Source organism: Ascaphus truei, chromosome 2 (assembly GCF_040206685.1).
Source record: "Ascaphus truei isolate aAscTru1 chromosome 2, aAscTru1.hap1, whole genome shotgun sequence".
Classification (NCBI taxonomy): Eukaryota; Metazoa; Chordata; class Amphibia; order Anura; family Ascaphidae; genus Ascaphus; species Ascaphus truei.
The window spans coordinates 366,917,890-366,939,559 of NC_134484.1; the positions used below are offsets into that span (position 1 = coordinate 366,917,890).

The window sequence follows — 21,670 nt, forward strand, 5'->3', positions numbered from 1 at the left end:
GTTGCAGCATGGTATGTCGCCCATTCTATTAACTGATATATCTTTATAACAACTAGCACACTTTACTGAATGACCGCATAGTGCTGACAGAATATCGAGTTCTGTACCCTGTCAGCAATTTATAATGCATGTTTATTGAAGTTAAACACAATGCACGGTCCACCATTTAAATGCCATTTTTAAATACCTAATAAACCTGTTACTGACAAATTGCCATCTGACATGAAAATCTTATGAGAAGGCAATATCTTCCCAAAATTGTTTACAACATAATTAGGGCACTAATTGGTATACTAATCCTGACTTCTGCCGTTTTGAAACCTTTATGCACACTATTGCACGTATGAAGGACATCTATTGGCCCACTGACTGACCAATATGGACTTCTTTTATGACCCATGTTATCTACTAGAACTTTGCACTGATTCCTAAGTAGTGTCATTGAAAACATTATGATTAAATGTTAAAGGGTAATATATAGGCGTGTGAACGTTATTAGATCTTAAGTAAATTGAAAGCAACCTGATTTTTGATTTAACTTGGTGCACTTTGTTGCACCAGTCTTGCTACACAGAAACACATCACCTTTTAGAGCGTAAAAATGGTGGACCAAAAGGAAGCCAAAGAGAATACCTGACTTTCCTCTCCTGCTTCTCTTACATCTTTCCACTGTCATCTGTGTCAGGGCCATTGTATAATACAGTGATTTCCAGCCTTTTGTGGCAGATGCGTAGAGACAACATAATAAAGTTGAAAATGTAATTGAAAAAAATCCAGATATGAAAAAGTTACGCTATGTTTAACTCTGCAATAAAAAAAAAAGTTTATTTGCACCAAAATAATTTCTGTTTTTTATTAATTCCAAAAGCCAGGGTGTGCAGCGCACAGCAAAGATAGAGAGAGCAGGTCTTGCAATAACAGTCCTTTATTGATGGGTCATATGGATGTGGGACAGCAGCAAACCTTCAACGCGTTTCGTTCAGAGAACTTTATCAAGAAGACTTCTTGATAAAGTTCTCTGAACGAAACGCGTTGAAGGTTTGCTGCTGTCCCACATCCATATGACCCATCAATAAAGGACTGTTATTGCAAGACCTGCTCTCTCTATCTTTGCTGTGCGCTGCACACCCTGGCTTTTGGAATCTTTATCCCACTTCAGCTGCACGCTTTGGAAGGGAGGCACTGGGAAGAAGCAATATCGTGAGTACATTACCTGGGGCTAACCCAATGAGGAAGGGGGGGGTGTCTTTGGACAACCCACCCCAACCTTCAGGGTACCTTATGCCCTCTTAAGGCTTAGTACTGCTACTTTTATTCATTATACCCAGTTTACGCTCCCTTCCATCACATACGGTCCCAGCACTTTCTGAGCACCATCCCACAAACAAACTGTTTTTTATTAATCAAGATTTAGCTACGTTTGAGGAAATAAGTTATTAATATTTGTGTACTTTTACAAATAGTGTTTTTAAAATTTTTTATCTGGACATGGATTACATTTGTACATGAAAACCATTTCTACTATTCAGTGAATTAAAAGTAAACTAAAACAAAACAGTATAAAAAATATGAGTGATATTGATTGTATTTTCAGAGCCTGCTGTGTGTGCTAGGTCTGTTACACGTGTTAAACATGCAAACTTCTTGATGAATACATACATGTACTGTATGACACTGGGAAATTGGTTAAAAGAGAATTCTCTTCTCTTCCAGTTATGTGATGAGTATGTGAGTTTCTGGGTAATGTGTAAATATAGTGATTTTTAAGTGATAAGACAGAACAACGTTTTTATAGAGCACTTTAAACTTTTTTACACGTGCTAAACTTTGCTTTAATTATATATATATATATATATATATATATATATAAAGGAAAAGAGAGGAGAGAGCGCACGCCCATAGCGTATAAAAGTATATTTAATGAAGGGGAGGGGGGAGGGAGGGGTAAAAAACGCACTTACAAGAAGTACAATAAAATCAAGCATATGTGATAATAATCACCACCATCCGGTCTAACTGCAAGCTCTTGGGGCAGTCCCAGGCTCCGTTGGTGAAGGAGCAGCGTCTCAGCAGATTCCAGGACTGATGTAGGTCATCCGGTCAAAATGCAGACTTTGGGGGCATTCCCAGGCTCCGTTGGCAAATGAGCAGCGTACCAGCAGTGTCCCAGGGCTGGTGTGCTGTAAATAGTCCCAGACAAAAGTTCTGTATGGATAGTGCCTGCAGCACTAGCGCTAGGATCAATCCACTCCTGCGCTGGATGTAGACTTGAATGTCAGTGCGTCTGACGTCACGACGCTTCCTTCTGTTTTTTATATATATATATATATATATATGACACTGAGTACAGTAATGCAGAGTAATTAATAGACATTGTAGTGTGTACAGAGCCTTTCAAACCTCACCGATGTCTTCTTTATTTCATCACAGCTTGATAGTACAATAGGGAAGAAGGAGACCAGTACAGTTTAGAAATCTCTATTGATACATTGATGAAGAATTGAAACTTGAAATAGTACCTATTTGACATATTAGCAGCAGTCCTTAGCTCTTTACATGTTCTTGTCTGGCCTGCTCAATCCCAGTAGCAGGATCTGCAGAGCATGTTAATGTCCTGATCACATATCTTCCTTAACAATTGTAGCTAGAGCTTTAGGCTTTTTGGTCATCTTGAAGACAACTAAGACCAACAGTTGCAATATTTGTTGGATATTAGAGTGCAGCTGAACTCCAAGAGTGTATTTTACATAATTGGAAGTACCCAGGATATTCTTTTTTTTTTTTTTTATTGCAATATGCTTATTTATAGTGGGGTGTCTGGATTAATAGGGTTGCCAGGTGTCCAGTATTGAACCAGACTGTCCTGTATTTGTACACTCTGTCCAGTAAAAAAATAGTAATACTGGACATGTATGTGTATACCGTTATTACCTTTCTGGACATAGTGACCTAACCGGCTTGGGGGGCCACGGGATTTCCCCGAGCAGGGAGAGAGCAGGGCTGTTGCTATGGGGCTGGGCAGCTTTCTCCATCCTGATTGGCTACTGCTGGGTAATGCAGCCAATCAGAAAGATGTGTCAGGAGCCTGGGGGTGGGACCAAAGAGAGGAGGAAACATCATGGAGCGGAGATGTGTGTGTCTCGAGCACGGGCGTGTGTCTTGAGCGTGTCGCACTTTTCACTATTGTGTCCAGTATTTTTGGAGAAGCCCCCTGGCACCCCTAATTAGGAAATGTTCCTGTAACCCTTTGATGGTGGTAGTTACTAACGCCATTCTGTTGCTGGCACCTCTGGCAGGGCAGGAGTTACAAAATAAAACCCACCGAATGTTGTTTTTTCTCCATCTACCCTCTGTATGAATTTAATTACTTTGTTTCATCTCCCAATATTCAAATTAATCTCCTTCTATATACCCTTGCTCAAATTACAATAATTCTTTAATCAGCTGTGTTGTGCATGTTATAGTAGAGTAGAATTAAAACAAGACTCCTTGTGGTACATTGAAGAGGCAGGGCATTTTATTATTTCTAACTGTAATTTAAAAGTAAAATCAGAAATATTGATTTCTACTTGACTGGAGAGATGATTTAGTTTGAATATCAGCCTGATCCTAATCAGGTGAGAATTAATTGAGTTGGAGACTTTAGATATTCAGTGATGTTAACTGAACCATGATCAATCTAGACCTGGCTGTCTTTTGTACTGCACTGAAAATATCAAGTAGCTTGTGTACTACACTATGAAACATTACACTACCATATGCAATATTATTCTCCTGTTCATCCTCTGAACTTTGTGGCTCATTAAATGCACCTACTAAAGATTCTCTGAGCAATTGCACATACTCTAGTAGGCTGTGACATAACAAGCTAATCAACCTTGATCTGACACAAAATTAAAAGCATGCTAGCTTTGTCAAAATAGCTTCTTTGGAATCAAAAGATTTTGCATCCTTTACAAGTCTTGCAGACACTTTACAATATATTAACCCTGCCTACAACTACTTGTGAGGCTACAGTACTTATTTCTTTTTTTTTTCTTTGCTGCTTACCAATGTGAAATCAAATGGGGAAATATCTCCTTTTGTAAACCAGCATTGTATGTCTCCTTAAAACAGAGTTACAATCATATTTGCCAAGTAGGATTTCACTGTTACAATTATAAACACGTTGTTTTGATGGGTGGGAAGAATTTAGTTGTACATATACTGTACACTTCGATTTGAAACTCTAGCAAGCACCGTTACATCTTGGAAAGTTCAGCTCAGTAGTGCAAAGAAAATATTCGTCTTGTATAAAAATAAGATAATTCTTTAAACGCACAGTATAAGTTGATTGTTCACTATTAACAGTATGCCCCAGCAATGCTGCTTCAACTATGTAACTTCAACTGTGCGCTTGGCTTTCTGTAAAAGTCTTCTACCTAGGTTACTCTTTGTTTTAACGCCTGCAAATCATATCAGTGCAAGGTGTCAAGTATACAGAAAATACATAAATAAAAGTAGCCCTCCCTAGTCATGGCAAACACTTTCATTTATTTGAAGTGTGATCACAATATCTCAAGTGTTGTGATAATATACATGGTGAGATTACACCTCAGTAGGGCTAGCTCTTAAGTAGAAAAATTGGAAAGACTTTTAAGCTGCAGCCAGGGCACAGCAGACAAAGGTACGTTGGCAACTATAGATGTGTTTTCTTAACAGGTCTGAGCCCTAGTGGTGTCTTAGTGGCTGATGAACATACACCAAGTAACAGAGAACATTTTCTTGTATGTTATGCCAAGATAGTGTGAAACTTAAAGATCACCCTATGGTTACAGGACAATGACGTTCTGAGGAGGAAAATGGAACCAATGTGCTCAGATCCTTTGTGCATTTCAGAGAGACCTAAATGTGGCCATTAAATACATTACACACCTAGTTTAATTGCAGTAATAGTAAATTGAGTCTGTATATGTTTCAATCAAATCTACATGAGTGTGTGATCCATATTCTCTGTTTATTAATTAAGCGGCGATCGTGCCGATTAATTCATCACTGCACAGAAACTCCCGTCGTGTACATTCTGACCTATAAACACAAATTTACATTTACTTTCGAACTGTAAAAATATTAATTTAAAAAAAAGTATAACAACATCAGTTACCCAAGTAATATGGTATTCCGACCAGTGTATTATAAATGGTCACGTATATTAAATGAATATGTTTATTACTTCATTTATTAAATAAAAAAGTAGATATTTTCTTGCAATGGAATGAGTCTCAAAGTCAGCGCTTCCTCTGGAACCTTGTAGTAAATGAATGGAGAAGGTACACCGGTACTTGTTGTAGTGGTAAGAACAGGTAATGCTCTTACCATTATAATGGAATAAACATGGAGCAAACTAATTTTGCTGCTACAAGTACCTGTGTGCCTCCTCCATGCACATACTACAAAATATTTATAGGTGTCGAGGTTTTTTTATTTTTTTCCTTAAGAAAAAATGCCAATCCTTTAATTCAACAGCACTATTAATAAAGTATGTGTGTATTGTTTATAAGTAAATGTAAAACTTAATGTATACTTTTTTAAATAGCCTCCCTTTTGGGTAGGCTATGGTCTTTCTATTATATTTTATAGACCATCTTGATACCTAGAAGCCGTTAATATGTGGGACTTAAGTGCCCAAAGGATAGAATTTCAGTGCCCACATTTGATATAGCATATCTGTTATCTTGGGGAAAACACGGAATCACTTTTATCTGCAGTTTTGCCAGTGTTATATTTATTATGCATTGCTTGGCTAATGCCTCCAGTGGTGGTTACAACAAGGGATAGAATGTGATGCCATAACTCCATACTGGGGGTGGTTGCATATGCCTTTAATTCTTCTATGTTGTTTTAATATATACACAGTATATATACACAGTATATACCGAACTCTGAAGAATGCATTCGTACATCAAGCACAGGTTACTCATTTTAAGATAATGGGTGTGAACATACAAATCTTCAGAATAGATGTTATTTTTAGCTTTCTCAATTTCCTGATAGATCCCCTATTGTTTATCTCTGCATTAAACAGCTTGAGCAGCCAAGTCTAGAAACTGTAGAATCACCACCCATTAAAAGGGAGCTGTTTGTTTATATCGTGTTGACCCTGGTTTCTGGCTCTGCATGGTAAAGCTGGTAACAGGTTGCTGAGCTGACATATAACAAGGAGAGTCTCTGCCTCTCCCCTCCCTCGCTGTTCTCATGTTATGCCTCTGAGGGTGTAAGCTGCAAGTTAGACATGATCCAGGACTTCTCTTTGCCTCCTCTATTCCGGTGTTTTCCAAACCTCTCCTTATGACCCATGACCATTCCAGGTTTTTGGATACACAATGAACTTGGACCCAGGTTCATATTTTTTATATTAATAGAATTATTGTGGTAGCCTCAGAAACATGGTGTGGCTGTGGGTCACAGGGAGAGGTTTGAAAAACACTGCTCTAGTCAGTCAGCAAACCCCAGGGGTGTGCTTATTTGGCAAATGCTCCTCTTCAAAACAATTGGTTTGATGGCAAAAACGTTCTTAACTGCAGCCTACAACTTCTGAACTAGAACACAACAGTGAGAAGTGTCAGCCCTGGGGGGAATGTGAAGGTGTCACTGCCATATCGATTAATGGGATCTTACCACCAAAGACTGAGAGGTTCTTTCACTACCCAGCAACCAAAACTTCATACCCAAGGTGTCTGCTGAATTTTTACCAGGGGGGCCCCACCAATGTCACCTGCCTCTGGAGTGAGCAAACCAAATGGTAATTTTCTTTTGAAGAGAGCTGTCTGTTTTTTCTTTCTGCTTTAACTGGCATGCAGTTTGATAAATGTAAAATCATAATCATATTTTAGCTTTCATGGGGAAAAAGATGCATAGAAGCAGAAAGGGTTTTGAGGTTCAAGTGGAGGGTATCTCCCCCTTATCCATTGGAGCAGACAACTATGCCTCATCCCTTCAATAAATGTGAACTCTTCCTCATCCCTCCTTTCCAACAATTGAGACTTGTGCACATTTTTTCTCATCACAAAAATGGTTGAAAAGCACTCAAATTAGGTTGATTGTTAGAAAAGCATATAAAAAGAAAACATTACCATATAAAGTACAGTGAAAGCAAAAACAGAACACTCGTGTGTGCACATCTCATACAACAGTTTGTTTGGTGTCATTTTATATGGCTTAGAATAAATAAGCATTACATTTCCCCCCTGGACCAGGCAGTGTTGAGATGTGACACAGTATGTTAACAGTTAGACCATACACAAAGATATATTCATTTCACAATTTTATACTGTGTGTTTCTCCCTCTTTGCCGCTATATACTGTAATTGTATATGCACATTTTCTACAGCTACAGTTCTGCTTTTACAAATGCTGAATATCTGAAACAATACTTTTCTGATCAGTTATTAATGCATTTGGCCTGTCCATCATTTCCTCTTGTGTGGCATTATAGTTTTGGTGACAAAAAAGGAAATTAAAACGTTGGTTATTATTCTGGTCAGCTGCCTTCAGTAATTCAAATGGGGACCCATTTATTTGTCTGCACATGTTAGCATCTGAGCTTAAGCTCCATAGCTTGAAGCATTTTTATCACCCTGTAATGATTCTTTCTCTGTGCATGGTTGTATATGCTAAGCAGGAGGGGGTTTGTCACCATCCTAAAGAATGCTTGCTGCTGTATCTCAGGGTCTCTTCCTAGGACATCACAGCTTTAACCAAACAAGACTGGTGACTTAACAAGTGAGAGGGACCTCCCAATGTCTTTTACTAAATAGAAGCTACATTCAGAGGCTTCGAAATAATGTATTTTTACTGAAAGCTGCTCAGCAGACTGATTTGTCAGTGGGGACTTCACATCATAATCACACTAGTCTTCAGCTTACGCATGTGTGTATTTGTATCTCGAAAATGTGGGATACTCACCTAAACATAATTTATATAATACACGTTCGTTCTTTCTGGCTTTTTTTGCTGTATGTTTTTTTTTTTTGTGTGTGTTTATTTTATATTTCCTAAAAGAGGAAGTGAATTAGCAGTCCAATGTCACTCAAGATACAGTGGCGAGAAAAAGTTTGTGAATCACTTATGTGAAAATCCTATTTCAAGCCTAAAATGTTATTAGATCGTAATCGAAGTCCAAATAATAGATAAAGATAACCTGATCAAACAGATGACACAAAAACATGATACTTTTTCAACATTTATTCATCCACACATGATTTAACATTCAATATCCTTGTGTGAAAAAGTATGTGAACCTTTAGCTTTAGAACTTGGTGGCACCCTCTTGAGCAGCAATGACTTCAACTAAGTTTTTCCTGTAACTGCTGGTCAGTCTCTAACATCGGTTTTGAGGATTTTTTTACCCATTCCTTCTTACAGAATTGCTTAAAATACTTGACATTTGAGGGTTTCCTTGTATGGACAGCTCGCTTCAGGTCCTGCCACAACATTTTGATGCTTGATGGGTTTATGTCTGGACTTTGACTGGGCCATTCTTAAACATGGAATTTCTTTTTCTGCTGCCATTCTTATGTAGATCTGCTTGTATGTTTAGGATCTTGCTGCATGACCCACTTTCGCTTCAGCTCACAGAAGGATGGACTGACATTCTCCCCCAGAATCTTCTGATACAATACAGAATTTAATGATGTCAAAGCCCATTATGGCAAGCCGTCCAGGCCCTGAGGCAGCAAAACAATCCCAAACCATCACACTCCTACCACCATGCTTGAGGGTTGGGATGAGGTTCTTCTCTTCAAACACAGTTTTGGTTTTTGCCAAATACAACGTTTTTCATTGAAGCCAAAAATGTCTACATTCGACTTGTCTGTCAAGAAAACATTGTTCCAGATGTCTTGTGGATCATCTATGTGCTCTTTGGCGAACTTCAGACGGCAGCAATGTTCTTTTTAGAGAGCAGTTGTTTACTCCTGGCTATCCTTCCATGAACACCATTCTTGTTCAGTGTTTTTCTGATAGCTGAGTCATGAACACTCACATTAGCGGAGACGAGAGTGACCTGCAGATCCTAGGATGTTATTCTGGGGTTCTTTGTGACTTCCTGGGTGATTTGCTGGTTTGTTCTTGGAGAAATTTTGGTAGGATGACCGCTCCTGGTTAGAGGGGCTCTGGTCTTGAACTGTCTCCATTTGTCTGACAGTAGATTGGTGAAGCCCAAATCCTTAGAAATGGTTTTGTAACCTTTTCTAGACTGATCAATAACTGCTTTTCTGAGGTCCTCAGAGATTTATTTTGATCGTGGCATGACGTGTATGGTGAAGACCAAACTCACAAAGTTTCTGATCTTTATATAGGGTGGGGCCTCACAAACTCACATCTGAAGATCTTCCTAATTATTTAAACACCTGGTTCTTTTTATCCCCTTTAATTTAGCTGATAAAACCAGGGTTTCACTAACTTTTTCATATACCCGGACTCTTAATTACTCATTGTTTGTATATTTCATACATAGTTTTGTTTCAAAAGACATGAAGTTGGTTAATATAAACCCTATTGGATTTTTAAGAAAAGACTGGTTTTGTTTCAAGAAAGTTATCATCGAAAAACTATGGTATTTCTGTAATTATCATTGTGGTTCACAAACTTTTTCTCGCCACTGTATGTCGTTTTGTAAATGAAATGACTGTAGTGGTCAGCCTCACATGGGTGTTTTTCTATTGATGACCCTGTGTTTAGTTTTTTGACCATACTGTGTGTGTAATTCTTTACTGTAAGAAACAGATACAAAAAAAATTACAACTAACGGGGAGCAGGGGGACTCCCCAGTTCAGGTAATATAAAAAAAAAAATAAGGGGATTGCTACCTTAATGCTGGGTTATTTCCAAAAAAAAAGCCAATTACAAAGATAAGTTATTTATGTTTGTTGTACTCTTTAACACCTAACGTTTGTGATACAGAAAATACTGCAAGCAGTTGCCAAACTATTTGGTAAATAAGAGATGTCAAAGCTCTGCTAATGTAAGATTTCTGTATTGGCTAAGATTGAACACTGAAATATTGCATTGTATGATGCATTGTCAGTAAGCCGAACCAGATATTTGCTGGCATTAACAAGCACATTCAGCATATGTCCAGCTGTTTATCCATTTTAATACAAGAATAGTGGATTGTAGTTCAAAATAAGGTTTGTGATAAAAGGGATTAAATACAAATAATAACTGAAGAAAGTCCATAATCCCATTCATGTTGTAAGGGACCCATCATCTGGCTTTGAACAGTAATAAAGAACCCAAAGTACGGATGCAGCGGCCGTTATTCGAACACTTCCCGCGTTGTATACCTCGGAATACCCATGTCATGGGGCGGGATTTCTTCCAACCGTACGCCCCTTCCTGCCTTAGGACTCGAGTGCGGAAAATAGCATTTTAGTGTTAAAAACTGAAATTGACACAGTAGCACAGTACTGTACACATTACAATTCATTCATTTCATTGTACACAAAGAAACAGAATCCATTAAATTCAAACAAAGCAACTGCGATAAACGCGTGTGCCTGGGGCGATTGGCGGCGTTAATGCCGCATGGAGTACAGCAGCGCACACGAAAACGGCGCCGTGATTTGTTCGAATAACGGCTGCTGCATCTGTATAGTGGTCTGTATAGTGGTAGAATCTCTTACTAGTGATTGCAATGTGATATTAAGAAGCTAAGGCCGCAACCTCACAAAATAAACATGTACACTTGATGCCTGTGAAAGGAAACCAATATACACACTATCTGAAAAGAGCATTAGATACAGCAGCCTGGATGTTGATAGTAATACTGTACATGTTAGTTTACAGCGGTCTGCTAGGTGTTCCCCCCTCCCCCAAAACATGAATGGCTACTGTAACTCCTTCATTGCTAGAGAGATCTGCAAAGTTATGTAGAGGAGAAGATCAGGGAATAGCAAATATTAAATCAATGCCCCTGTTTTTAGGATTATTATTGTTATTGATGCCTACCCTAGTGTGACCCATCCTGTTTACCAGTACCCCTTTCATTTTTTTGCGCCCTTGTCTTTCAACCATTGTTATGTTGTAAACTGAGCTAAGTATTCCTTTGTACATGTTGTATTCTCTTTCGGAGTTCTTTGTGGTTATTTGAGCTCACACCACTCACCTGTGTGTGTTTGTATACATTGCGTATGGTGTCTGTTTTTATTGCTAGTTTATCGTAATTTACTTATTCTGACTTGCTTGTTTTTGTGTGGGGATTCCCTCCTTTCTGGTGTCTATATGCATTAAACTGCTCCAAAATTGTATATTCAGTCCCTAAAGTGGCTGTTGCAGATCTTTGGGACAATATAGATAAATGGGGAAATTATTAAATGTTTTATTTTGGTCTCACCTCATCAATTTAGACACACACACTGAACTCTTCCATTACACAACAAAGAAGTTACAGATTTTGGCAAGTTGTATTACCAGCATCAGTCTAAACAAATAAAAGTGTGTATGTGTTATGTGGCATGAAAGGGAAGATTCTAATTAAATTCTTGTGCTAAACAAGCGACAAAGACCTTACAAACAGAGTGTGGCTCCAGGCCAGCAATAGCGAGACTTGAAGATCAGATTTGGTCAGTGAGTGAGAAAATGCTTACAACAAGGATTAATTTGTTGATCGCACAAATTATAACATTGTATTAGAAGCCTTAGTCATGTGTAAAACCAATTTCAGAAACTATAAATTCAACATGTGCTGCCATGCAGAATTGTATCTGTCTATAAAAAATATCCATAAAATATGGTATTTAACTCCTGATGAGATGATACACACCATATTCTATCACTCTCCTTTATGCTGGAGCGGGTATGGGCAGAGAGGCTCCTCACTTCAAATCTGGAGGTCCTGCCCCAAAATTCAAGATTCCTGGAGGATGTTTAGATCCCTTATTTCCTCAGTCACACAACACACGGTTCCTAGAGATCCTTGGATAATTCTACTTAAAGTCAATCCGAGGCATAGGTAAATACGTTGACAAACTCATAACACATGTTAAAAGTCACAAAATCGACGAGGTGGAAAAAAGTAGACCCCCAACTTTGACCCAGAACAGATATAACATCTCACAGAAATGCCTACTGGAAAAATTAACTGATGTGAAGGATACTCAACAGAGATACAATAGAACGTTTTTTGTATATTACACAGTAAGAAAAATGTTGTAACTCCTGTAAGCAAATATATTGCAATAGATTATGCACGCCTGGGTCTCATAGAATGACATTTGCTTTATTGCAAAGGTAACTACTACGTCATGAGTTACACAGGGTGCAAGAACCCATGATGTAGAAGCTGTCTTGAGGCACTGAACGGGTTAAATTGCTTTACTTATTACTGACCAGCACAGTTATTCACAATCAATTTGATAAGAATGTATACATGTGATATCACGTGTCAAAAAGTGGAACTGAAGAAACAAAACTTAGGGGGAGTCATCATTGTGACCGGTTTAGCAATTTTAGTAGAACACATTTATTTATTCTTCTTGCAAAATATGTGTGCTTATCAGAAAATGAATGTGACATTTTTGCCACTTCCTTATGTTGTTTCTCGATCCAAGACGTGATATACTGTATAATGTGGAATTTACGTTTGTTTCAGCTTTCACAAAATGTTGTGAACAAAGCGGTTTTCTTATGGTGGTGAAATGCCGAGATGAAAACGCAGCACTGAAAGAGTGTCTGACTGCCCAGTAAGTGTTTTGGAATTCTCTATTGACATACCCAATGCAGCTTCCTGAAATCTGTTCCTGATTGCACAACTCTATGCATGACTTTCCACCTGAGAATCTCTGTTATTCCTCTGTCACTCTTTATTCATAATATAGCAACTTAATTCCATTGGTGCTTAATCTGTTCCAGTTTTTACTAAACATTTTGCGCAAATGTATTTACTTAAGTTTCTTTCTCCCAAATGTCATATAGGTGTCTTTTGCCTTTCCTCCTTCAAGTGCACACAGTATAGTTCTCTAACGTTGTACTCATCACTAGTTATCCTCTTAGTTTGTCCATGTTAAGTTGTCCAACCTGCCATACACATTGCCTTCTAGTTTCAAATGTGTGCTCAACATGTATTTCTGAGTAAACATGTGTTACCCTTGCACTTTTATGTATATTTATTTGTTATGTGTGAGTAGAGATGCATTAAGAAATCAGTACACTGGGCCCGTCATACCTAATGACAGCACGGGTGCCTTATTGGAGGAGTGGCTCAGTGAGTAAAGACACCACATGGAGTTTGGAGAACAAGCATATGGTTCAAATTCTGGTGTCAGCTCCTTGTGACCTTGGTCAAATCACTTTATCTCCCACAACATAAATTGTAAGCTCGTGGTAGTATTCACCGGGTGTTGGTCAGGCGATCACGCTGACGCCATGGCACCCTGCGTGATGTCATCGCCGTCCATAAGCGCGTCCTCTTCAGCTCAGGAACCGCCGAAATTCTCCAAGGGGTAGGTTGCCGTGCACCAAAGCAGCTGGAGCGGGGCGTGAACAATAAGGCAGGAAAAGCCTCTGCACAGCGTATCCAGACTGGCGCGCATCCAGGCAGGTAATCAGCAAGAGAGTATATCCACGTAGGAGCCGAAGCACAGCCACACCAATGGAGAAAAGGACACGAAAGTTCTTTCAAGAATTTATTAGCTAAAAAGGCATAAGGACAGACATCCTAATAGCACTCTGACATGTTTCACGCACAGGGCGTGAAACATGTCAGAGTGCTATTAGGATGTCTGTCCTTATGCCTTTTTATCTAATAAATTCTTGAAAGAACTTTCGTGTCCTATTCTACAGTGCATTGGTGTGGCTGTGCTTCGGCTCCTACGTGGATATACTAAATTGTATGCTCATCTGGGCAGAGATTTTATCTGTAAAAATCCTATGTTCAGTGCTGTGTACTGTGCACTATACTGTAATTGTGAAGTGCTTTGAGTCCTAGTGGGAGAAAAGAGTTTTATGAAATACAGGTAAACCCCGTTATAACGCGGTCCTCGGGGTCCACCCCGAGACCACCGCGTTAGTAACGGAGTCGCGCAAAAACAAAATGGCCGCCGCAAAAAAATTAGTTAGAAAAGTGTTTCCCAAAGGCATAAGTTCCTTTCCCCCCCGGCCAAAACCGCCACCCCCCGGCAGCATCGGCGCATCATCACCCCCTTCACCCCGCGGGGCAGGAGATGGGAGCGGGGATGTCCCTCCGGTCCCCGCTTCCCCCTGTCACCGCGTGACTGCCCGCGGGGCAGAAGATGGGAGCGGGGATGTCCCTCGGGTTCCCGCTTACCTCTGATCCCCCCCACGTGCCCGGTGCTCCCGCTGCCTGCATGGAGGTGGTAGCGGGGGGTTTCTTCTCCCCACCGCTGTCCCCGGCGCTCCCGCTGCCTGCGCGGGAGGAGGGGGGAAGCGGGTGGTGGTGCTGGTCGCGGCCTTTCCTCTGTTCCGACTCCCCCCCGTCTGTGTAGAGTGAGAGAGAGTGTGTGTATGTATGTATATATGGGAGAGAAACTGTGTGTGTGTATATGGGTGTGTGTGTGGGTGTATGGGTGTGTGTGTGTGTGTGTGTGTGTGTATATGGGTGTGTGTGTGTGTGTGTGTGTGTGTGTGTGTGTGTGTGTGTGTGTGTGTGTATATGGGTGTGTGTGTGTATATGGGTGTGTGTATATGGGGGTGTGTGTGTATATGGGGGTGTATATATATGTGTGTGTGTGTGTATATATATATATATATATATATATATATATATATATGTATATGTGTGTGTGCAGTGAGCAGTGTGTGCCGTGAGCAGTGTGTGCCGTGAGCAGTGTGTGCCGTGAGAGTGTGTGCCGTGAGAGTGTGTGCCGTGAGAGTGTGTGCCGTGAGAGTGTGTGCCGTGTGCAAAAAAAAAACGGGAGCCGCGTTATAACCGATTCGCGTTATAACGGGTCACGCTATAACGGGGTTTACCTGTAGTTGTTGTTATTGCTATATTGCTCATCACAATAAATCTGAACACTTTAGGAAGTGGGATGGACAAAGGCAAAAAGACAGTTTGCAGAAAATGCACCTTAGTGCCATGTTGGGGAGTGTTGCCTGCCAATAAATGCAGTCTATGCATTGATATTTAATTATCTTGCTTGTCTACAGTATGTAGTAATACATAGGAAGGAATAATGCAGATAAATGTATTCCTGTCTCAGATCATGTAGTATGATACAGGTACATGAACCACAGTGAGATAATGTGACCTACCGAAGGTCGGGTGAAAATGTCGCTGTTTTTGTCCATTTTTCCCACCCAACAGTGCTCTGCAAGATCCACTAGTGTGCTCTTATAACGAGTGACCCATTCAAGTGAAGCATTGGATCATTGTTATTGTTGTACAAGGAGGGTTTGAACTGTCAGTAACACAGTAGTAATTCAGCCTTCAAGAGATGAAATATTCAGATACAGACCCCTGCATCACTATCATTGTAGCGTTGATGCAGAGATGTCTGTTTCCAACAGTCCGTGAGATTTGGGGTCCTGGCTGAATTTTTTTTATTTCATTGACTTCCATCAGTGAGACACTCGTGTAGGCGAGAGAGTATGCAAAAAATCAGTGAGAGAGTCCAAAACAGAGTTGACATGTCTGTACAGTAGGTATGAGTAGACATTAAATGCACCGTCAAGGTTTAAAAAAACAAAAAAAAAACAACGATTGAGTATTTGTTATTTAAATCGCATGTACCAAATAACAGCTATATTCAGTTTTTGTATGGTGTTGGTATTTTAGCATTTCCACCTTGACGACTTCGCTCCATATGCCCATTACATTATGTAGAACAATGATGAGCGTGGGCAAACATATTTAATTTTCCAATGTAAAAATGTGTCAACCCCACTTTGAACGAATGTGTACAGTACAGTTAATCTACAAGCAGGAAATTTGTTTTTTTCACAATACAGTGTTTTAAAACTTATTTATTATTGCCAACCTTTTTTTGTCCTCTGTGTTGTAATTAAGGCAAAATTGATTTTTTTTAAGTATGCCTAAAGAGAGAGAATTAACCCATTGAACAAGCATCAATCAGTCTGAAACACAAGTGAATTTATAGGAAGTGAAAATTATTTTGTATTTTCAAAGACTTCACATTGTACTGGCCTTTGTTCTGTGGACTTTTTCACTCAAGTTTTCGGTTTTTTTCGTTGCTGCATTTTTTGTTTCCTTTTATAGCATTTTCTTACATCACGTTAGATAGTTTATTTTTATGTTTTTCTTTTTAGTGCTTTGTACACTTCAGGCTGATATGTCACAACATGTATTTTTTATATTTTATTATTTGGATTGTTCATTTAAATTGTCAATCTTATAAGGTACTTCATTATCATATTGTGGTTTGGAGAGTTTCACCTTTCAGTGCATCAGTGCATCTATCTCTCTGAGAACAAAAGTACGCTTTTATAGGGCGTGAGTTAACCCTGCTCTAACGTTTTAGAGGGTAATTAGTAAATGAATGATTGAAATCCCAAACAGCTGAAGAAGGGTGGTGCTCGCAAGGAACAAGGTTATGTATTGACTAAGAGAGAGAAGAATCCCTATATGTGGCACTGAGAACACCCTACAGTGTATAAAACTTAAAACTCTAATTGTATACTTAAAAAATATGTGCTTGGGATTAAACGACAACACTAGACAAACAAACAAATAACGTTTAAAAACGGAGGATGAATGCAAGGGCGTATAATGTGCTTTCAATTTGTGAAGTCACTTTAGTAGGTCTATCTTAAATGAACAAAGGTGAATACAATAATATCCTACCTTTACAAAAAGGTGGGATATTATTGTATTCACCTGTGTTACCAGAAAATACTTTCCGTGCTATATTTGTAGGTATTGCATAATTATCTATTCACATATGACATGACTTGAAAAAATACATCAGTCATCTTTTCTGTGGTTGAGAAGCTTGTTTTGCTGCATTCTAATTCTGTTCCAAGAAAGATTGCATGCTCTCGATTTTCTTGTTCATTTCCAACTGCAATCAGGAATGAATGCATTTACTAATTTCTCATCTATTATTTGTTTGACACACTATACGATTTCTTGGAGCCATGAAGGATTGAACCATTGATTAGGTCATTTTGTTTTACAAATAATATACAAGAAAGACATTTTTTGGGGTCTAATGGTTTTTTCTTCTTTGTCTTCTTACCTTCCTTTTCTCCAAGCTACAACAATCCAGCTTTTTTTGAAGAATGTAAGCAAGAATATTTAAAAGAAAAGGCAGAATATTTAAGAACTGGAATTTCTTCAAAGAAAAGGCAACAGAAGGTTCCCACCAGCATGTAGCAGAAGATCAAGAAAAATGCCTGCACATATTGTTTAGCTTTTTCAGGTCTTCTGGACAATATCACTGTTTATAAATTTAAAAAGAAGCAGGATAAATGCTAAAATTGTACATATTTGGGTAATTAATAAAATATGTAATCTGGTTTTGTGTTTGTAGTAATTGGTTGAAAATAGAAGTCTTAGGTCTCAATTATATCAGAAACTGCAGAGCGACCCGGTGATGTCATCATAGCGACGCTACATGTGCACATGCAGAAGTGATTTGTAGCACTACTGCAGGGAGACATGGCCAGATCATTTCTCACTCTATCTCTCATATATATACACACACATATAAAACAAAACTGTTTCCCCCAAAGAGCAAATAAGAAACAGCATTCAATAGATAATGCAAAGAAAACCTGTATTTAAAAATACAAAGCACGCTTAATCCCAATTAATTGGATTGTGTGCTTTGTATTTTTAAATACAGGTTTTCTTTGCATTATCTATTGAGTGCTGTTTCTTGTTTGCTTTTTGGGGGAAACCGTTTTGTTCTATTTATGCTTATTGAACATGCACCAAACCATATTTTGTGTATTGGAGTGCCAGCTGTGTCTTTCTTTGTGTGTGTATATGTATGTATGTACTGTATATGTGTATATATATATATATATATATGTATATTTTTTTTAAACAAACCAATCACACACACACATATATATATATATATATATATATATATATATGTGTATATATGTATGTATGTATGTGTGTGTGTGATTGGTTTGTTTAAAATGCACTGTGTTTGGCTGTGCAAATCACGTGATGCGACCGTCGCCTGTGAAAAACTTAAATCTCAAATCTCTTCATGAGACAGAAGCTTTGCAGCACGTCGCGGCGCTACCGTCGCGAGTGGTATGTGCGCTTTCATTGCATTTTATTGTTTTGTTTTGAAGCTGTGCGGCGTTGTGCCGTCGTGCGCGATTCTGGTATAATCATGGCCTTACAACGAAACAAATTTTTTTCTTGTAAGCAAATAAGACTATTCCTATTTTTGCTGAACTAAGCCATGTAACCACTATAAAACGTTAACATAATCAACAGAGTTGGAATTTAAAGCTGCAGTTCAAGCTGCCGATTAAAAAAATAATATATATTTTTCCCCATTCATTATGTGCATCAATACAAGCTGCACACTGACAAGTGATTAGCTAAGCTGCAGATCGATCTGTTCTCCTGTAATTGATCGCTTTCTCCGGTTATTTAATTCTGTTCTTGCACAGCATTCTGGGCAATGTAGTCCTGGAATATGATTGACTGGGCAGTTACTAGATTCAATTGGTGCACTGCTAGAGAGAGGGTGGGGCTCAAGAGCCAGAGCCTATCAGAAGGGGAAAGGGGTTGTCACTTTAGAAATGCTTCCTACATTAGAAACATTAAAAAATGTCTTTAAAACTTTTTTTATGCTATAAGTATTTTCTCATAGTACAGAACTGATTTATTTAAAAAAAAAAAAAAAAAACGTAGGATATTGCTTGAATTGCTGCTTTAAACATGAACCAGTATTACATGCACTCTTGGTTTTGGAACGGACACATTTTACTGCAAGTAACCACAATTATGATAATTTATTTATAACATTTATATAGCGTTCTTATCCAGGGCACTGTACATGTAGTTAGTAGACACACAATCTATGATTTTGGTGCCTGAGACACAGGGATATAAAGTGGCTTGCTCAAGGTCACAAGGAGCAGACACCAAGATTTGAACCAGGCTCCCCTGCTTCAAACTCTGTCATTGTTTTTCAGAATTAGTGTCTTTACTCACTGAGCCACACCTTCCCTCCTCGTTCATGGCACCCAGGTGCGGATTGCCCCATTGGGCGTTCAGGCTTGCCCCGGTGCTGCTGTTAGTGTTAGTTAATTAATTGGTTGTTACACACCAATTAAACTGATTGCTGGAGAAGAGCATGGGTCCTCTGTAAAAGCCTGTTACCTTCTCCAGCAGTGTCGCTCTCCTCCTGCAGTGGACGACGCATTTCCATGACGTCGCGTTATCATGGAAACACGTCTCCACGTGATGTCATGACGCTGAAAGGAGGTTGAGGCTCGGGCCGATAGTTGTCTGCAATCCGCCCATGATGGTAACACTCCATAAAAGACATTATGGAACTAGAAAGTGCAGAGAAGAGCCACCATATTAATAAAGGGGATGGAAAATGTGACATGAGGAGAGGCTAGTTAAATTAGATTTATTCACATTAGAAAAGAGATGTCTGAGGGAATGATCATTATATACAAATATAGTCGGAAATACAAGGAGCTTTCAAGATAATTATTCATCCCTAGGGCAGTACAAACGACATGTGGTCATTCCTTAAGGTTGGGGGAAAGGAGATTTCACCAGCAACAAAAGAAAGGGTTCGTTACAGTAAGGGCAGTTAAAATGTAGAATTCATTACCCAGGGAGACTGTGATGGCAGATACAATAAATATCTTAAAAAAATAAAAGTCGGGCATCTTTTTAGAAAGGAAAGGTATACAGGGATAAACCAAATAAGTAAACGTGGGTAGGATGTTGATTCAGGGAGAAATCTGATTATTTGGAGTTAGGAAGGAATTTATTTTTTTCCCTCATGAGACACCATTGGATAATGATTCACTGGGGTTTTTTTTGTTTGCCTTCCTGTGGATTAATCTACTGTAAATACAAATATGGGATAAATATGTCGTCTAAATTTAGCATAGCATGAGTTTATTCATAATCTGCATTTGTAAGTGTGATACTTTTATTGTCTTGTCCAGAAATTACATTTGTAAGCAGTGTTACAGTAGGCGCGTGCGCTCTTTCTTTTTTTTAATTGGACCCTTTTACAGTCACTTGGCACCATAAGTGCCAATATCTGGACTTTTATATTGGTCTACATCAGCAGACAGGTTTTTGTGGTCATTGTGGTATACTATTTGCCATGTTATAGTTAGCATTTTAGTCCCGTTAGGCGAAAAATTTTCTAGTCATCAGCTATTATTACATTGATTCATCTTAGTTGTTTCTATTGCAACCACATTAATATATTATCATCCAAACACTTTAAAAATGGATATTAATTGTGGTTATTCTACACTTATTACCTATTGTAAAATGTAGGCGCTGTCTTATCTATCTGTAAATTTAGCATAGGTTGAACCTGATGGACATATCTACTATGTAAATGTAATTATTATTTAGTATAGTGTGGGATAAACTTTAGCTTGTGCCATGTTCAAAAAGTCTTTGGTCAGCTATGGTAAATTTTCACTGGTGTATTTAAGGAAGTTGGTCAGTAAGATCCAAAGCGCCCAGTTGTGGTATAACTGCTATTGTCCTGAATGGCAGTTTACAAAAGTTTTAAATGCAAAATTAATTCTCGACCAAGTAACAAAAACCTCAAACAGAGAGCGAGAGAAAGAGGGAGAGATTTTTTTCATAGGTATGTACATTTGAGACCCACAGTATAACTACATGTGAAATATAAAATGAATAGTAATTATTAAATTTAAGCAAAATAAAGTATTTTGTCCAACTTCTTGCATTAGCATTACTTTTTAAGGCTAGTAAATTAGGTGTTTTTAACAATCCATGCAGCATGTTTGCTTTCAGGGAGGAGCAAATGTCAATTTAAAACTTTGATGTAATGATTAAGAGCAAGATGTGAGACTTTTATTGTTGCCAGTATTTTTTTCTGGGGCAAGACATTTACAGTGAATACAAAGCCCATGATGTGAAATAAAATGAGATGCAGTTTTACTAGAATAATCTGTATAACACTTTTTTTTTTAATCTTACATCTTTAAATACAAGAACAAGTTTCTATAAATGAAAGGGGGAAAAAAACATTTGGTTATAGATATTTACAATATGAATGTAAATATATACCTATACAAGCCAACACGTTTGTCAAGGCTATCACTATTGTTCAGTTTAATTAGATCTACAGAAATATTTTTACACACCCACAGCAAGGAAAGGTATATATATATATATATATATATATATGTATATATATATATATATATATATATATATATATATATATATATATATATATATATATATATCAATTATATAACAAGAAGCAATTACGTTATTTATATAGGAAATAAAGGTTCTCATGGCTTTTTAAAAATCATACAGTAGCAAGCTCACTAATTACAAAAAATTTAGAGCAAGCTACATTAGCTATCAAAGACAATCTTTGCAGCCACAAGAGAAATTGTTTCTGCTGCTTTGTTATTACACAGGTAGTTGATTCTATCAGCTAAAGCCTAGTGAGTAGGATTTGTTTTATGCATATTGGTTTTGTTCTATTACTTT

At 38.3% G+C, this 21,670-nt stretch overlaps 1 protein-coding gene across 1 annotated transcript in view; it reads left to right on the plus strand.

Moving 5' to 3' along the window:
• CMC1 (C-X9-C motif containing 1) overlaps positions 1-17,475 on the plus strand; it is a 48,998-nt gene extending 31,523 nt beyond the window's left edge. Inside the window, exons 3-4 of the mRNA XM_075586997.1 lie at positions 12,632-12,722; positions 17,212-17,475. Of these exons, the coding sequence (XP_075443112.1) occupies positions 12,632-12,722; positions 17,212-17,332 (212 nt within the window). The 3' untranslated portion in view covers positions 17,333-17,475. The remainder of the gene's footprint in view (positions 1-12,631; positions 12,723-17,211) is intronic.
• Positions 17,476-21,670: the final 4,195 nt, after the last annotated feature.